The sequence below is a fragment of the Quercus lobata genome, chromosome 6 (assembly GCF_001633185.2).
Source record: "Quercus lobata isolate SW786 chromosome 6, ValleyOak3.0 Primary Assembly, whole genome shotgun sequence".
Taxonomy (NCBI): Eukaryota; Viridiplantae; Streptophyta; class Magnoliopsida; order Fagales; family Fagaceae; genus Quercus; species Quercus lobata.
The window spans coordinates 31,443,688-31,463,556 of record NC_044909.1 but is presented as its reverse complement, the minus strand read 5'-3'; the positions used below and the strand labels follow the sequence as shown (position 1 = coordinate 31,463,556).

The 19,869-nt window shown below is 33.0% G+C and overlaps 1 protein-coding gene across 1 annotated transcript; it reads left to right on the top strand.

The window, feature by feature from the left end:
- Window positions 1-10,288: 10,288 nt before the first annotated feature.
- On the top strand, window positions 10,289-16,653 carry LOC115994862. Its single transcript, XM_031119167.1, has 3 exons — window positions 10,289-10,684; window positions 13,431-13,511; window positions 16,019-16,653. Exons 1-3 carry the CDS (start codon window positions 10,526-10,528, stop codon window positions 16,421-16,423), a joined length of 645 nt encoding a protein of 214 aa, XP_030975027.1. The 5' UTR covers window positions 10,289-10,525; the 3' UTR covers window positions 16,424-16,653.
- Window positions 16,654-19,869: the final 3,216 nt, after the last annotated feature.

Sequence of the window (19,869 nt, the reverse complement as noted above, 5' to 3'; positions counted from 1 at the left end):
GAAACTCCACTCATTCGATTTTTTTTTTTCATCCTTTTTTCAGCGATTTCTAAGCCCATATATGGTTGAAGATCTCTTCTCCTTGTCATTTTTAGTGACTAACCAAATCTAACCGCCACCCATTGAGACTCGAACACTACAAGGTAGTATTTAAAAAGTTAATGAAATTAAATTGTGATATGACCAACACTACAAGTAGGGGTGTGCAGAAAACCCACCGACCCGCCAAACCCGACCCAACCCAACCCGACCCGCCGGGTTGGGTCGGTTTTTAAGGCTTGGTGGGTTGGGTTGGGTTACAAAAAAAAATTTTATGGCGGGTTGGGTTGGGTCTGGGTCATAAAATTACAAACCCGCCAAACCCAACCCGACCCACCCATATATAATATATATTTAAAATATATTTTTATATTTAATAATTTTTTTAAAATCAATTGTAGGGAACTTTTATATATATATATATATACATTTAAATATATATTATATATTTAATAATTTAAAAAAAAAACAGTTGTAGAACAGTATTTCCTCAGTTCCTTCTACTAATACTAATTTAATATATATATATATATATATATATAATATTATATAATTAATAAATATTTTTAAATAGTCAGTTCTTCCTATCCTATATAAAAGCCAATTAGTTCACACAAATCCTAATAAATTATTATTGTTGTTTAGTCATTAGTGTTGTTTGCTTTTAAAGAGTTACCTTGATACTAATCTTTAGGTTTTTTTAATATTTTAATTTTTTTATACTCAATTTAATAATAATAATAAAAAATTTCAAACCCATGGGTTCAACCCGACCCATGTGGGTTGGGTTGGACTTATGTGATGGGTTGGGTTGGGTTGGGTTTTTTTTGACCCGCCATGGTGGGTTGGGTCAAAAAATCCCCTCAACCCGATCCAACCCGACCCATGCACACCCCTAACTACAAGGGAGTAAATTCTAATTGAAAATTTATCTACAAAATGCAATATTTTTTAAATTGGATGGAAATTACAGAATCCTAAAGGATTTTATTTTAATCTAAACTTTAGGATATCAATAAGTTGCAATTAAAATTGTATATATTAGTCATGATTTTTTTAACTTAATGGCATTGCCTAATAAACATCCACTTATTGTAATAATTAAAAAAAAAAAAAAAAAATTCTTACGTATGAAATTGTAATAGGATCAAAATGATAATGAGTTTTTTTTTTTGGATTCAAAATGATAATGAGTTAGGCTGTACTTTTCTCTATAATTTAATAATTTTTTTTTTTTTAGTTCAGAATGTGGTAAGCTGTTGATTTTGATTTTGATTTTGATTTTTTAAATGTTAGGCATGGGAAGGAAGGTATTTTGCATATGTTTGAAGGGTAACCCGTCAGTGTCATTTTCTTTCTATGTTTCAAAGGAATTGTATACTATGCTTGTGCAAAGAAGTCCTTTTCCCTCTCATTTCGGTTTCCTTCATTTGATAATTTTGTGTCACAGGATTATTGTGATGCATGAATAATTAGTGGGTATTTTAAGTTGCCCATCAAAACTGCCTTTTTTTCAAATGGTTTTGCGGTGCAAACTTTGTTTTCATTAATTCATTCTTTTGGGACTCCATATTCCATAATATTCTGGTACCTTGTTGATTTTTTTTCCTCAGTGGGTATATTGAGAATTTTTATTCTTACTATAAAATTTTCATTGACTTTAGTGATGTTTCAGAAATTATACTATATTGACTTTCTTTAATCTCCTATACTCTTCTTAAGAAACCTTTACCTTTAGCTTGTTATAGTGGCACATCCATACAATTAATTACCCCCAAAAAAAAACACATCCATGCCATTAATTACGGATTAATGTCAACGATTTGATCCAAGGGTTTATTAATCTATTTATAACAGTTACCTAGGCTTCTAGAATTAAATATTATCATCCTTTAGGCTTTAAGTGACTTTCAAGGTAAACTAGTTTTTTCTTTTTGGGTGAGGGGACCAACTCTTTTTTTAACTTTCAAGCATCTGGGTAAAAAAGAAAAATGGGGAAAAATTCAAAAACAAAAAGAACCTCAAATGTGCTATATAGGTTTTTCTAAAAAAAGACAAACACAGAAATAAATATTTAATAAATATTATCAAATTTTAACCATTACATTATCAAATTTTCTTGGAGCTTTTGAGTTTTGATAATAGAATTTTAATTAAAGTAAACTTTGAAATATTTTTAAACATATTCAATAGATTCTTATAAAACATAATTCTTTTAAGTATATATATATATATATATATGCGTGTGTGTGTATATATATGGTTGGGTTCAAGTTACACCTGGTGTAATTCTAAGCAATGTTACATCACTCAATATTTTTTAATTGGATGCGAATATTGACAAATCCACCGTTAGATTACATTATTTTCATATATTCTTCATACTTGCGAAATTTCAAGATGATCAAAGATTAATAATCACATCATCAATCAATTGTTAAAATTCAAATTTTTGTGGTTTAAAATAATGCATAAAAGATGAGTTTATAAATCAAATGATAAATAGCATCCAATTGATATGAAAATTAACATGCATGTTAAAAACATATAAAACATGTAATTCAACTGTTGGATTTTCAAAATATTAATTCAATAACAAGTTATTAGGTGGTGTAACATTGGTTAGAGTTACATTATGTGTAACTTGAACCCAACCCATATATATATATATATATATAAACAAATTTCATAACACCTTGTGGAAGTGGAAGTTTGGAACCATAAGGGGTAAACACAACATGTAACACACACACACACACACACACACACACACACACATATATATATAACAAACTTCGTAACACCTTCTGGAAGTGGAAGTTTGGAACCATAAGGGGTAAACACGACATGTAAGACCTAATAAGACAATGAGTCACCCACTTGGTATAACCACAAAATGTAAACTGTAATTTTTATTATATAGTATATTATAACATATAATGCAATTTTTATTATATAGTATGTGAGAGTATAAAAAGGTATAAGAATGAATCTTTTACAATACATTTCACTCTTTTTTTTTTTTTTGAGAAAAATACATTTCACATTTAGAATGTGTTTTTTTCAATTTTTTGATAATTTAATAGTTGGGTTGGGAGATGAGTGATTTGATTAATTTGAATTTTAGACGTATCCATTAGAAACACCAAAGAATATTGGTTGAGTTACAAAGTTCTGGACTGTTCTTCCAATTTTTAGTGTTAAAAATATATTGTATTTGATTAGCCAAAAAAAAAAATTTCCTAACTTATGGATTTTAGCTGATGGTACATCACCTTTTGCTCCAAAAAACATACTTGTTGGCCAGTATTGACCTTTTCCCTATTCCATTTTTGACTTGTGCTTTAGCAAAATTCAATCAACTTGACCTGCCCACCACACTTCGAATTTTCTAGCAGCCGTTTGAATCAAATTAAAGGTGGACCTTTCCATATATTATATTTATAAGAGAGCAAAACTGAATTATTATTCACCATACCCAGTGCTATCCATAAAAGAGTATTATGGTTACCAAAAATAAAAAATAAAAGAGAATTATAGGTACTATTCTTGAGTTTTGCACACTTACTTCTTGGGCGTGTCCATAAGAGAGTACCGACATGATTGCACTTTTTTTTTTTTTTTTTTAAATTGTAATTTAAGAAGAGGGAGTTAAAGGATTTTGATAATTAGATGATAATTTGCATTTTATTCAATATGATGTGTTATTAATGTGATATCCATTACGATAATGTGATATTAAGATTTTTGTTTTTTTTTTTTTAACATATCATAATCTAAAATTACAAAATATATCACATCATTTTAATCTCGTCATCTTCCTAAACAATGTAATGCTTTATTTTTTATTAAAATTATATTAATATAAGATTATAATCATGTAATATTACAGTGTAATGTAATATCACGGTGAACCAAACACTCCTTAATGTTTAGAAGCATTATGTGAAGTTGATTTAAAAAAAAAAAAAAGAAAAGAAAGAAAGAAGAAGAAGGGAGAAACATAATATGTAGCTCTGTTGTTAAATAAGTTTGATCATTCTTGTTGTAACATCGCCAACTCTCCCATGAAGAGCCGGTGGGTTCAAACCTTCATTCCCCACTTTGTAAAGGGGAAAAAAATCAATCATTCTCATTTGTTCTAAATTCTTTATTTTTTATGATTTTGTTTTCATGAAAGTTAGTGTAAAGATCAATTTCAAGTGAAGTTGAGATAATCCATTTTATGGTTAAAATTTTTCTTGCATCTAGTCATGTTCACAATGCCAAGTTATTTATAATTTTAAATGATATGAAATTAGATTTATTTTTAGTTTTATACGAATTATTTTATTTTTTTAAGAATTAGTTATTGATTGTTTTGAATTAAAAAATGGGTAATGTTAAAGACACAAACTATTTTAAAACATTTTTACAAAATGCTAATGTGACTAGCTCTTATTAGTTTTTATTTTGACTCACCATTAATATCATTTTTTTATTTACCAATAATTACTCATCACATTAGTAATTTGTAAAAAATTTTATAAAATAATTTGTACCTCTAGTATTATTCTTAAAGAATAGTATCTTTTCTCTTAAAAAAGAAGAAGAGTATCCTATTTCAGCGACGTTTTTGCTTGTAATTGCGCCTGAGGGGCCCTGACATGCGCATAAAACTTTGGGATCCAAGTGAGGGACCTTTTTTTCTTTTTTTTTTTTCTTTTTTATGAACCAAGAAAGAGTTTTACTTTAACTTATACAGTTGTACTTGTGCCTGATATTAATATAACATAAATATGCTTCATCAAAAAAAATATAACATAAATATGCGGGGTCTTGATAACATAAATATGAGGGGTCTTTGATACATGATCTACACATGGGATCTACTATGTTTTCTCATATGAATTGATTGAGTCATAGTGGATTATATAATTACCAATTTCATGTGAGACGTAAAAGTTAATAAGGTAATAAGGTGAAAGAAATGTAAAAGTTAAAAGTGTAATTTTCTTATTAAAAAAAAAAATTCTTTCACCTTATTAACTTTGACATCTCACATAAAACAGGTAATTGCACTTGATCTTAGAAAATCTCCAATAGATTAGGTAAATTCAAAATCCTCTTTTTTGTTTTAGAAGAAAATCCAAAATTCTCTTCATTTTAGATAGTGAACCCCCAAAATCAAACTCAAACAATTTATCTATTTTATAAAAAGTTATTGGCTGAGCTACAGTAACTCTCATGGTGTGTAAAATCACGTTATCTTTTATCTTTTGTAAGTAAATATTTGAGAATAAAATATTAAATAACCCATTTTAATATTTAGTTCTCTCTCTCTCTCTCTTAATGACAAGTATCTCTCCTAACATTACCATTTCTTATTGGTTGTGTTGGGGAGATAAAGACCTTAAAGAGCTTCTTTGAATAGTTAATATATAGTTATACATTGTAACCCAAAAGACCTAATTCCAATGAGTATGTACTCAATTGTGTTATATATTAACCATTTAATTTTTTTCATCATTATTCAATGTGAGACTTCACTTACACGTGTAAACCAAACAATCTCCCCTCAAGTGTGAGTCTCAACCTCTTTGTGAGCTTCAAGATCTCTCTACTGGCCATGAACTAGTCTTATTCACTACTCCCTACCTAATGAGCTTTTTCCTTCACTGGTACATCATCCATGGCCCTCCACGTGTCAACTCCACACATCTTTTATCCTCTATGGGAACCTCACACCTCACCGTTGTCTAGCACCATTGGCAATAATACTCCTTTTTGGGTATTTTCCAAGACCGTTTGTGTGAGCTTTATGGGCTTACTTGGTGCTATATATTGTCCTCGCTCCAAATGCGAAAGGGACTCATCCCTACTCCATTTGCGAAAGGGCTCCAAGTACACACACCCCGTTCCTGTACCAATTGCGAAAGGAATCTCGATAACCTTGCCACTTTTGCCCCACACCACCATGGGCTCTGATACCACTTGTTGGGGAGATAAATACTTTAGGAGCTTCCTTGAATAATTAATATAACATATAGATATACACTTTAACCCAAAAGGTTTAAACCCAATAGGTATGTGCTAATTTATGTTATATTAACCATTTATTCTTTTCATCATTATTCAATATGAGACTTCACTTACACGTGTAAATCCAACAGGTTGTTGATTCCATTTTAAAAGATTCAAAGGCTATGGTGTGGCTTTTAATATATATGTGTGTGTGTGTGTGTGTGTGTGTGTGTGTGCGCGCGCGTGTGTGTTAATTATAAAATATTTAGGTGTCGTTGGTTGATAAAATTTGGCCAAAAGAGATTTAGGTGTTGTTGGTCAATAAAGAATATAGGCATAAAAGATTTGGGTGTTGTACAATCATTGGTTGATAAAAATATGGGAAAAATGCTAAAAGATCCCCTAAACTTTGGGGTAATGGCTAATTCATATTCTAAACTTTTATTTTAGTCAATTTACTCTATGAACTTCTTATACATGCCAAAATAGGGCCACTATTAGTTTTGTCATTCAAGTGATTAACAACATAATCATGTTGGACACATGTGCACCTGATTTGGCAAAGCCAAACTGATTGAGAGAGAGAAACTAGGCAAAACCAAAGAGAAATTGACAAGAGAGAGATAGGCCACGGCATCACGGGTCTGATGCAGTTCGTGGTTTCCAATAGCAACACCTGAATCGAAAGAGAGAGACGTTGTCGCAGTTCATTACACATACCCCTATTACCGCCGATCTAGGCTATTGTGCAACAAAGACACCTCTTGCAGACTCAAGGGTAGATTCTTTGTAATGGGTTTTGGAATACTTTTAAATTTTGTTTGTTTGGGTTCTTCAATCTTGTTTGTTTCTCATCTGGCTTATCAAAATGAATAATTTTGGGTAAAATACTATTTTGGTTCTTAAATTTTACCAAAAGATTGTTTTCATCCCTAAATTTTAAAATTTTCTTTTTTCATTTCTAAACTAATGGAAAGTTTGGCTTTTATCCCTAAACTTGTCAGTTTCTAATTAATGAAAATTTATCAAATATTATGATATCGTGGAAGTCTAAAAAAAAGCACATATGATGCTCTCTTTGATGGACAGAAACTAAATTGTTAGCTTCTGGGTTGTAAACCTCGAATCCACGAGGAATTCCTTGAATCCTCAAGGAGATAAACTATAATCCACCAGAGAAAGAATTCAACAAATTTCTGTATTTTATTAATAATAATTTGAAAGCTGAGTTGCCTTTGGAGGTTACAATGCGTTTAAATAGTAAAAAGAAACCCTAAGGCAGCTACGAAAATCTTGAAAATTAATGTTATTTTTTGCACTACGTGAATGTTAGTTTCTAATTAATGAAAATTTATCAAAGATTATGATATCGCGGAAGCCTGAAAAAAGCACACACGATATTAGCTTCTGGGTAGTAAACCTCGAATCCACGAGGGGTTGCTTGAATCCATAAGGAGATAAACTGAAATCCACCAAAGAATAGATCGATAAAAGTCTGAATTTTAATAATAATCTGAAAGTTGAATTGCCGTTGGAGATTACAATGTGTTTAAATAGTAAAAAGAAAACCTAGGGTGGCTAGCAAACCCTAAGGCGGCTACAAAAGCATATAAAAACCTAATTTGACTAAAAAACATTAAAAACACCTAAAACAAGGAAATAAATCACCTACACCTAAAATAACAAAAATTACGTAATTAAAAATATTAAAGTTAAATAATTACAAAAATTAAATATTAAACTGTGTCCTATATCAGACCCCTCAACTTGAAACAAACTCGTCCTCTAGTTGATGGTCGAAATCTGAAATCTTTCGCTCCAAATAAACAAATACTTTGAACACTTTAATGACTTGATTCGGTTTTGAAACTTGAATTCTTCATAAAGTATAGCATAAAATTTATCCTCATCTACCTTCAATTTATTTGCAACATCAATCAACAAAGAACTGATAATAAAGTTAAAATTTTATACTCCAAGAAAATCAACATATTGTGTAGTCACTTTCAACAAATCAACCGAAACCTAAGGATTGTGAGTTGTGGACTTATCCTTATATTTAACCTCAATTGGATTTTCCACAATATTCTCAACAATTACCATCTTTTGATTTTTGTCATTATCCACAATCAGCTCAACCTTCTTTTCTTTGACCTCTTCATCAAGTTTTTGGCAAGTAGTATCTTCAATCTTCAATTCAATAATTTAATGCAAGTCTTGATCTTTTTTAACCACTTCAAAATTTTCTTTAAAAATAGTTTGCCTCATTTCAACCCTCAAACCCTTTCCTTTACTTGACACATGGACTTGATTGTGATAATTTTGGTTTTGTGGTTGACCTTCCATGTTTTGAACATATTACTTTTCATATGAATATACAGATTTATAATTAATACTTGTATAATCTAGTATATCATAGTAGTCATTAGGAACATAAATCAATTAATACATTTTTCATTCTTTGCCAATAATTGATTGGATGCTTACCTCGCCGCTTTCTATCAATTTGAATATCTTCCCACCATTCCTCTACTTCATCGTCCAATTTAGTAGATGTAAGCCACACTTTTTCTTCATCACAAATACTCTTCCAAATCAAAAAACTAGTCAATAAAATCCAACTTACACATATCTCCGTCAAAGAATGAAATTTTATTGTAGTTAGGAATGCGTCTTTGAATATATTAAACATTGTTGTTGTGTAACGATTTCCAAGCAAGAAGAGTAGCAATTTGTTGCTGGATTTCGCCTATAATTTGCTGACTTATTTCATGAAATTGTTGATTCTCATCATGAAATTGTTGAGTCTCTTCACAAAACTCGTAGAACTCAACCCTGGTGAGGACTGGGTTGTTGACGTTGTCACTGCCACCATTGTTGTGGTGGTCACCGTCTCGCCGATTAGCCATCAGGCCAGAGTATGTCAAGGCTTTGATACCAACTAATGTCTCGGAAGCCTGGAAAGCGCATACATGATGCTCTCTTTGATGGACAAAAACTAAACTGTTAGCTTCTAGATAGTAAACTTCAAATCCATGAGGGGTTCCTTGAATCTACAAGGAGATAAACTAGAATCCATCAGAGAAAAAATTTGACAAAAGCCTGAATTTTATTAATAATAATTTGAAAATTGAATTGCCTTTGGAAGCTACAATGCGTTTAAATAATAAAAAGAAAACCTAAGACGGCTGGCAAACCCTAAGGCGACTACAAAGTGTATAAGACCCTAATTTGACTAAAAAACATTAAAAACACCTAAAACAGGGAAACTAATCACCTAAACCTAAAATAACAAAAATTACGTAAAAATACTGAAGTTAAATAATTACAAAAATTAAATATTAAACCGTGTCCTACATCAGATAACATACATATTTGGGTTTCCTTGGCAATCAAAGGGTGCCTTAAGGAGAATCACGACACCTCTCTCTAAAACTTAGTTTCTCTTCGTTCCTTAAGATTTCATGGGATTGAATTTGGTGATTTAAGTTTCACGTGAGTCTCTCGTGACTATGTCATTAACCACTTAAATGGAAGACTAACAGTGGCCCTATTTGGCACATGTGTGAAATTCAGAGAGTAAATTGGTTAAAATAAAAGTTTAGGGAGTGTATTGGTCACTATCTCAAAGTTCAAGAGGTCTCTTAACATTTTTCCCTAAAAATCTTAGTAAAATAGTATGCGATTTTAGGGAAAATAATAGGAAAATAAATGGAGAAATAATATTTAAATAGGATAGATAAAAATAGAAAATGTATTGATAAGTGTATTTGACAACTTAGGAATGAAAAAGGAAAAGAAAAGTAAGTTTCAATCTTCAATTTGGGTGAAAAAATAGATAGTCTGTTGGTGAAGGCTCATAATCCATCTAAACTCAAGCTCACATGAGTTTCTTTCGTAGGTGAATTGGGTTCCAACCATCACCACGTAGTATTAGTATTGGGCTAATGTTAACTGGGCCAAAGCATCCCTCCTTATGTCTCTTCTTTATGGGCCTTTGAAGTTGTGAACATCCACATGTAAAAGTAAAACAACCAACCCCCACGCACTAGCCCAACTCCACCCATCTATAAAGGAAAAAGCACAAAAAAAGGGGAAGTATAGATAGACAAACATACGAAAAGTGGGACCAAGCAACCACGTGGAGACCATGTGGCAAAGGCGAGAGGCAAAGCATCACCACTCCACCACCCATCCATCCATCCACCTCGTCTTTTTGGCTCCTCCTCTCCTCTATCAACCCACTAACTTTCCTTCCTTTCCTTTCCCTTCCCTTTTCCTCTCTCTCTCTCTCTCTCTCTCTCTCTCTCTCTTTCACTTTCTCTTTAACCCTCCACAACTCATTCCTCTCTCTCTCCCTTCTAAGTCTATATTACACACAAACTAATAAAATTTTACACGCACACCCACAAAACAGAAAAAACAAAAAACAGTGTTTGGTAAAAATCAATCAAAACCAAGAACCAAAAAGAGAAGAAGGACCATGGCGAAGAAGAGGAAATCGGATGCCACGCGCTTGGACGAGGTCGATCGAAGCATGTACACCACTTTCTGCAGCGCCGCTAACTCTCTCTCCCAGCTTTACTCTCAAGCCATGAACCACCAGCGACTCTCTTTCCAAGCCGGTGAACGCCACGCGCTGGTTTGATTCTCTTCCTCCTTCCTTATTTTATATATATATATATATATATATCTTTGTATTTCGTTTTGATCTGATGGGGTTGCTTTGTTATGGCCTTTTGTTTGGTTTTTTCGCTTTTTTTATTTATTTATTTTTTTGGTAGTATTGTTTCTCGGATTGTTTGGTTGCCGTGAAAATTGAAAGAGAATAATCAAGTTTGGAACTTTGTTTTTGTTTGGTGTTCTCTGTTTGTTCTAACTTTTGTTTTTGTTGGGTTTTAAATAATGAAGAAGAAACTGAGATTATTTTATTTTTTTCAATTGTCCTTCATGTTCTCAGAGACCCAGTGTTGCTCTTTGATGTTTTCGTTATTGGGTCGTTTTTATTTTTGGTCCTATATATTCGTTTCATGGTAAAGTTATTATTTTTTGACCCTTAAAAACCCAATTCTGCAAATTTCCTTATCGTTTGTGTGTTAGATTTTTTTTTTTTTTTTTTTTTCTCATGATAACTACACACTGGTGAGTGTTGAATTACAAGGTGGTTTGAATGATGTATTTTTGGTTAACTTTGGTTTACCAAGAATTTATGCACTGGGTGTGTTTCATTTGTATGTTATTGATGCCAAGCAAATAAGAAAGTAAGGAGCTTATGATGTTTTTAGGAGAGGAAACATGGTAATTTTGCATTTTTATCTCATCAACTCGAGTCGGTCATAAGGAGTCATGAAGACCTCAAATAATAGCTTAGCCAGCTCTTGCTCAAAGTTTCATGAAACTCAAGTGCTGATACGCTTTTATTTACACAATTTATGGCTTCTTATCATGGACTTGAGTCTGTGGGATCATTTGTCTTCGTTGTATCTGAAAGAGAGTTAGAGAACTAAACTTTGTTCTCAAATATTAATCCTTTGAGCATATGCAACATTTAACTACATCTTTATGTCATTTTGCACAAAGGAGTAGTGGGGTTTTGTTTTTTTGGTGTCAAGGTTTTGTATGGCCTAATTCCGCCTATGTCTGTGTGCTGTTTGGCATCAAATATATTGTGCACAGTTAGTCCCAAGCCTGGAAAAAGGAGGAGGGTTGTAGTGGGTTGATGGAGAATGTAAAATATAGTCACTTTATTATGAATGAAAGGGTTTCTATGACCTAGAATATATGGTATTGTTTATCCTTTACAAGTGTAACGAGGATTTTTGTTTAATGTAAGCTTGGATGATGGTCAACCACTGGAATTGTAATTGTATTTGTAGGCTGAACTATTTAGGAGACACACCTTTGTACTACAAAGAATACAATACATAAAATATAACAATATTTGATGGCACAATACCTTTCACACTTATTTTCTTTATTCATCTTTAATGATTCTCATGTGTTTTCCTTTTCTTTCCTGTTTCCTTATTCTCTTCAAAGCTTCTAATCATTGCTTTCACTTTGTGCTTACATGCTCTGAACTCCTGTCTGCTTGCTTTGGGATACTTTTCTTAGAAATTCATGTGAAGTACATGGAGCCTTTTGATATGAGTCTTTGCGGTGCTTTTGTACATAAACTGAAGCATTGATTCTAATTATTTATGTTCTTTGAATTGTTTGTGCTATATCATCTTTTTTATTTTATTTTATTTAAATGCTTGGCTTATAGCTAGGATTGTGAGAGGTTGAGGTCCATCCAAGAAACTAAGACTGCACAGTTTCAAGGGTCAGCTATCATTGATTTTAGTACTTCTCAATGTAGCAACTACTCTTTGACAGTCTCTGAATAATAAAAAATTAACATTTTCTTATATATATGTATGTATGTATGTATGTATTTATATATCACCCATTTAGAGGAAGCGGAATGCTAGATGCTTTGAGGATTGTGAACGGTCTATTCTTGACATTAAGTTTTTCTTTTTCCGTAATCTCCTTGAGTGGAGTTTAGTTTCGCCTTCTTATTCTTGTTTTTCACTTTTTCTCTCCCCGATCTTATTGATTGTTGTAATCTGAGTTCTTGATTTGTGCCACTGTAGTACACTTCCAGTGTACTTGGTTGGTTTTTTTTATAATAAAATTTCTTACGTTACTTATCAAATATATATATATATATATATATATCACCCGTCTATGTGTGTATTACAGTTCCCCACTATGAGCAATGTATTCGTAAGTGCGTCTGTAATATGAAATGGTTCTCTGTCATGTGGAAACTGTAATACACCCATAAAGAAATTGTAATCCTAAATAGTATTTTCATAATTATTTTTGGAAAATTGTTTGAAATATTTATATTTTCCTCCCTTCTACTACAGGCAGTACTTGCCTAGTCATAAATATCAAAGCCCCCCAGGTGGACCAAATTTTATATACTGACACAGGAGAGATCAGTCACCCCCCCCCCCCCCCCCCTTCTTCTTTTTGGAAATATTTAAAGACTGAACAGCACATTGTTTAAACCCACTTAAACACCTGCCACCTCAAGTTTTGGTATGGAGATACATATGTGCTGCATGTGCTTCTTTTTGAAATTATCATAAAGAAATAGGTGGCTCTTATATTTGAATTACCGGTGTTGACTTTTTTGGACTATTTTTTTGGGTCTTTATTCTTGTAGAAATGGTCAATCATGGGTGACATCCAGATGTTAGTTGCTGTCAATAACTTGCTGCTTGGACTTAAATGTTAATGTCTATTGTCTATTTTGGTAGTTTGGCCTTTTCTTGTAGCCTTTATATTTTTGCTATATAACATACTCCTCTCTCTCTTCTTAATTCTACTTGCAGGAGAAACTTTATCAATGGGTTTGGAGACAACAAGAAGAAGGATCAAGAGTGACAACAGTGGATATAGTAGCTTATTTGCAGGTTTCTTAGCTTGCCACTATTTAATGGTCCTTTTATTATTGTTGATCTGCTTTTTGGTTTTATGTATTTCTGGTGTAACTTCCTTTATGGCTATCACTTCTGTGCTATACTTGTGATGGAATTGTGTTGCATATTCTGGTGCATGTTGCCATATACATATAAATTTCATGGGACCAATTCTATAGAAGTAAGCAATCAGCAAATTGCAATCTGGTCTACCTTCCAATATGTAAATTCATGTTGGGATGTATATACATATTTTAAGACAGGGAGTATGATGAAAATGAGAGGAAGGGTGTTGGTCATCGTTTCTGAGTTTTATCATTAAAATCAAGGATAGTGGAGTTCATTGGATAGTTTTATAAGTGTACAATTTGGGATAGATTTACATATATGAGTGGGTTTTTTTTTTTTTTTTCCAAATTGTGTATGTTGATGAAGTCAATCAGTTGCATTCAAGGCAAATAGGGACTTTTCAGGATGATTTTAAGGCTGTGTTTGGTTCAGTGTAAAATATTTTCCGGGTGAAAATATTTTCGGGAAAGGAAAATGTTTTCTAGTGTTTGGTTGCATTTTAAAAATTATATTAGAAAACCATTTTTGGTATTTGGTAACATTATGAAAATGCTATTTTCCTATAAATTTTTCACATTTTCTCAGCATCCAAACAAATTTTATTACAAAAATTTCAATATATACACTTTAAAGAAACAGAAATCTGCTTAAAACAATTCATTGAACTTCATACAAATTTGGTCAAACTGAGAGAGGGAGGAAGAGAGAGTGATCGAAAACTTCAGGGAAAGAGAGACAACGACGAGATCGAGACGACGAGATCATTGGTGCGATGAGATCGAGACGATGAGATTGGCGGCGCCGATGAGCTTTGGGTCGAGATCGAGAACGAGAACGAGGTCGGTAATGACGGTGCCGATGAGCAACGAGAACGACGGTGCCGATGATCTTGGCGACATGAACTCGATGGCGCGATCTCACCGGCGTGTCTGGGGTGGGGCGCGATCTAGCTCACTCTCTCTACTCTCTTCTTTCTCTCTCTCTCTCTTTGCGCGTCTATGAGCCCGGAAATGATTTAAAGGTAAAACAGAACCTGCATTCATTTTCTGGGTCAAAGGCCTTAATTTTACGGTCAACTGAAAATATTTTCTGGAAAATTTATTTTCCATGCGCAACCAAACACCCGCATTTACAGAAAAGCATTTTCGGAAGTGATTTGAAGCCAAAACAAACACAGCCTAAATGTAAGCTTTGAATTAAGCTGTAAGTTTGGTGGAGGAAAAAAGTCTTGGTTTGAACCACACAATCCTATGATGTGAGGTAATGTGCTGAAAATCATGCACATGCGAAGTGCATTTTTTTAATGTTTTAAGTGTCTCTAGGCATTTAGTTGCTGATGTGTTGGTTTAATGGGTCTCTTGTTCAATTTTTTCCTGCTGTAGTGTTTAGTTGCCGGGACTCTCCCAGTTATTGTTTATGATGTTGTTGCTCTTGAGAGTGTCTCTTCTTGTTGTCCTATGTAATTCTGTTTTGTTGGTTTTAATGAATTTTATTGCCACAAAAAAAAGAAAAAAAAAAGTGTTTCTAGGCGTTCATAAGTCCAATGCACAACCCTTGTCAGTGACTGATGGTAAGCAACAAGTATTTTCATATATTTTAAATGAAAAAATTGGGCTTGAGTTGTATTTTAGTCCCCCAACCCAAATTCCTCCACAGATGGTTTTTATTTGTGATTTAGATTTAAGGTGTAATTTATGAAGAGTTGAAAATTGAAATCCTTTGCCCTTGTGTGCTCTCAGAAAGTACTTAGGGTCCTCTCCTATCTGGCCACCCTCCTTTTGGATACATAGCCCACATCTGGGAGTAATGAAAGAAAGAGTTATGATTTGTGTTGTCTAGAAGCTCCTAAGTAAATTAATTCCTAGTGCCATACTTGTACATGTTAAAATGACGCTTTCATGAAAAAATACAAAATAAAATGATGAAGGGTAGGACCATATCCAAGCCATCCATTCCCAAGACATTTAGGCTTTAGCAGAAAAAAATGTGTCTAGTAGACTTCTCTTATCACTCCAGGTTGCTGAAGATGATATGAGAAACGTATATGATTTAGTTGTCTTCCAGTGTTTTAAAATCTCTGGATTGCTAAATCCAAAAGCCAGATTCATATTTGCTCTCAAGTCTACACTACCAAGATGGCAAGGCTCAAACCATGTTTATTTAAGTGGAAAAAAATATGACAAAAGGTCAGATGGTGCTGAATCATCTATTGGTGCTATCTTCTCTCGTGTAGATTTTACCATGCTGGAATCATTAAGAGATGTTCTTTTATTTTTGCTGAATCATTTAATTGTTTTTCAGCAAGGAAGGTCTTAGCGGCTTTGATGTCCTCATTTCTGGTTTTGCCCAAATCCAGGGAAGGCAAAAAGAAGGATTGTTTCTCTATGGCAAAATAAAGTGACTTCTTGATTGTTTATTTGATTTTTCTGCAGAATGAGCTTGAATATGGAGCAGATGAGCCTCCAATGTCCCCTAGGCTTCCATTTCAAAACCAGCATGCCCCGAATGCCAACTTAAACAATTTGGGAGCTGCCATCTCTTCTAGCCCTTTTGGGCCAGCAACTGTTGGGCAGGGAGTTCGTTCTGGGCAATCTGATAATCAGGGTAAGAACTCTGTATTCTCAAATGCTCTATCGAGCCCTGTTCGTCGGAGTCTTCAATCCTATCAGCTAGCACAAGGTGGTTGCCATTCAAACAATACTATGTCATCTGGAAATGGACCCCGCAATCATGAGGCAAACTATGCTCATCACCATAACCGGGATACCAACTCACCAAGTTCTAATGATTGCATGGACATGCATGCAGATAGTCCAGGTCATGATTTTCCATACTGAAAATACTGGTCAGGGAAAAAAGGTAAAAAAGAAAAAGAAATGTTTCCCTGCTTGAATTTCTGTTCGGTGTAGTCTTGTGTGATCAGAGATGTTGAAACTACTGCAAATCTAGAAAATTTCAATTTTTATTTATTTGTTTATCATTTCTGGTCACAATTGTTTGTTTGATATGAATGTAGGGGCTAATGAAAGAAGTAACAAATGAAATATAGCAATAATTTCAATTTGTAATATTGTGTAACCTGGGCAAAACTCTCTTGGACTTGCAAAAGTGAGAGAGTGAGAACTTCATGCATTAGTTACTACCTTTTTGGGAAATTACATAAGAAGTCCAATGGTTTATACCTTGTTTTAGATTAGGTTTTGGCTTTTTTAATTTTGTCAATTAAAGTCCAAACTTATAAAATTGTTTCGAATTGAAACTCATGTCTATCTTTGTTATTCATTTTCACTGTTCTGGAATGGAGCATAAAAAAAAAAAAAAACCATTGATAAAATTGTGTTTCACCTTGGTAACTAGTTTTGGTTTTCTAACAATTATTTTCTCTATATAGTCTCTCTCCAGCATCTCTAATCAATGTCAAAATCTTTTTTGATCAGTCTAATCAATGTCGAATTGATTTAGGAATAAATCTCAAGTGAAATGAAGACTAAGTGTATGTTTAGATTGGGCGTTTTGCCCAATCCATGTGTTTTGCATTTTTTAGTGGGTCTCATGGATACTGTTCATTTTTCTATCAAACTCAACAAAACATAGATTTCAGTGCATTTTTGGGTCTCACAATACCATTCACAACTTTAAAAATTATTTTGTTATAGTGTTTTTAATAATAAGTTTTTAGCAAATAAGTGGTATTTAAATAAACCCTAAGAGCATCCACAGCAGTGGAGCAAAAAATTTAGCTTTTTAACTCCATTAAAAGTTACTTTATTTATTTTACATACACACATGCTGCAGCAGTAAATCTATTTTAGTTTTCAACATAATAAAATAATATAAATATCACAATAAAATAATGTCTCATACAATAAAATAATATAATCCACTACTCAAAAAACATCCACAGCACCAACCACAACCACCTCTACCATCAACCACAGCCATGACCACACCCACAACCACCACCACAACTCCATCACCACCACTGCCGCCACCATTCGTCAACCAGAGAAACCCAGCCATCATTCATCAACTATCAACAAACCCCATTTATCAACCATCAACAAAATCAAAACTCATTCATCAAAATAGAAATAGAACCCGTCATCAACAATCAAATTAGCCAAAAGCCACCACGAAACCAGAGAAACCCAGCCACCATCAACAAACCCCATTCATCAACCATCAACAAAATCAAAACCCATTCATCAAAATAAAAATAGAACCTATCAACATAAAACCTAATCAGAGAGATAGCAGAGAGATACTGGCAGCGAACGAAGAGATCAATCGGTGCTGGGCAAAAGCTTGGGTCGTTGGTGCTGGGCGGGGGCTTGGGTCGACGCTGGGTAGGGGCTTGGGTCATTGGCACTGGGCGGGGCTTGGGTCGTTGGCGCTGAGAGCTTGAGAGATGAGAGCTTGACAAACGGCGTGGGCTGGGATGGCGTGGGATGGCGACGATGTGGGCTGGGACGACGACGGCGTGGACTGGGAGATGAGAGAGATGAGAGCTTAATGAGAGAGATGAGAGCTTGATAGATGAGAGCTTGATGAGAGAACTGAGCTTGAGAGTGATGATGAGAGAGAGCACGGTGAGATAGAATAAAAGAAATGAAAAAAAAAAAGTAAATTGCATTATTTTAATTGGAGGTTGAATAATTTTTTTTTTAGATATCTGCTACAGTGCACATCTATAAATAGATGTGCATTGTAGCAAATAAGCTAAAAATTATAACTTTACCTCCACTGTTGCAAGGCTTTTTTGGTATATTGGTGGAGCTAAAATAGTATTATAGCTTTTTAACTCCACTGCTGCAAATGCTCTAAGAGTCTATCTGGTTAGTTGAAAAAGTAGTGTTTTTTGTTTTCATTTTCAGTTTTTAGTAGGACTCACCACAAAAAGCTTGTTTGGTATAAGAACTTGTACTTAGTTTTCATTTTCAAAATCCTAAAAGTTGGATTTGAATACAAAAAATAAAAACACATTTTCAGCATTTTCATTTTCATAGAAAATGAATACAATGACAATTTTGTAAATATTGTGAAAATGCAAAGGGTCCCACTTGATTGATGTGGGCGCGTGTAAGTGAAAAAAATAACTTTAAAAAAAAAAAAAAAACAATGTCAAACCATGTATGATGAATTTTATACTCAAATAATGTATTCAAAATAACTTATCAAACATCCTCACTTACATTGTTTTCAGCAATAAATTTTCAGTTTTCAGCAAATAAGTGGTATCTAAACACACCCTAAGGGTCTATTTGGTTAGCTGAAAAAGTAGTGTTTTTTGTTTTCAGTAGGACTCACCACAAAAAGCTTGTTTGGTATAAGAACTTCTACTTGGTTTTCATTTTCAATATTCTAAAAGTTGGATTTGAATACAAAAAATAAAAACACATTTTCAGCATTTTCATTTTCATAGAAAATGAATACAATGGCAATTTCGTAAATATTGTGAAAACGCAAAGGGTCCCCCTTGATTGATGTCAGCGAGTGTAAGTGAAAAAAGTAACTTAAAAAAAAAAAATGCCAAACCATTTATGATGAATTTTATACTCAAATTATGTATTCAAAATAACTTACCAAACACCCTCACATGTAAAAATAAGTCATTTTTTCTATATTCAATTTTAGAATTTGAATATAGAAAAAAGAAAATGAAAAGTGAATATATCACTTTTTAGAACCAAACATGGCCTAGATTAGTGGTTTCTCACTTTCTTTGCTTTTGTTTTTGGTTCAAATTGAAATAATTTTTTAAAATATAAACTTTAATTGATAAAATTTAAAATTTGGGATCCATAATCACATGGTGTAAATGTATCCTTTCCAAATGTGAAGGAATTTTTCTTCAAAAATTGTCTTCATTTTCTACTTATCTATAACTACTCTAGTGGTTCACACTATTCTTCTCACATTTATTGATGAAGTAAAGCTTGTTGGGATGGAAGGGTGAGCACTTTGAGCAATTTATTGAAGTGTATACATAACATAGCATATTGAAAAAAAAAAGAGAGCGTAAAATAGCATTAGTAAAAGTAGTAAAAATGATTAAAGAATTAATATAAAATATTATTTCAGTTCTAATAAAATGGGGAAAAATAAATAAAATTTGTTGATTCTTATTAATTTACTTGGGATTTATAATTGATGTAAAAAAAAAAAAATTGTAAATGAATGAAAAAAAGGGCTTGCAAATTGAAAGTAAGCAAATTAAAAATATTTAAAGTAAGATAATTTCTATGAAGCATGCTTATGCCTACAAGTTAGGAGGTTATTATCA

Coding starts and splice junctions, on each gene's coding strand:
- LOC115994862 (XM_031119167.1), top strand. CDS start 10,526: ATGGCGAAGAAGAGGAAATCGGATGCCACGCGCTTGGACGAGGTCGAT. Junction 10,685..13,430: donor CCGGTGAACGCCACGCGCTG/GTTTGATTCTCT, acceptor TTCTACTTGCAG/GAGAAACTTTATCAATGGGT. Junction 13,512..16,018: donor ATATAGTAGCTTATTTGCAG/GTTTCTTAGCTT, acceptor ATTTTTCTGCAG/AATGAGCTTGAATATGGAGC.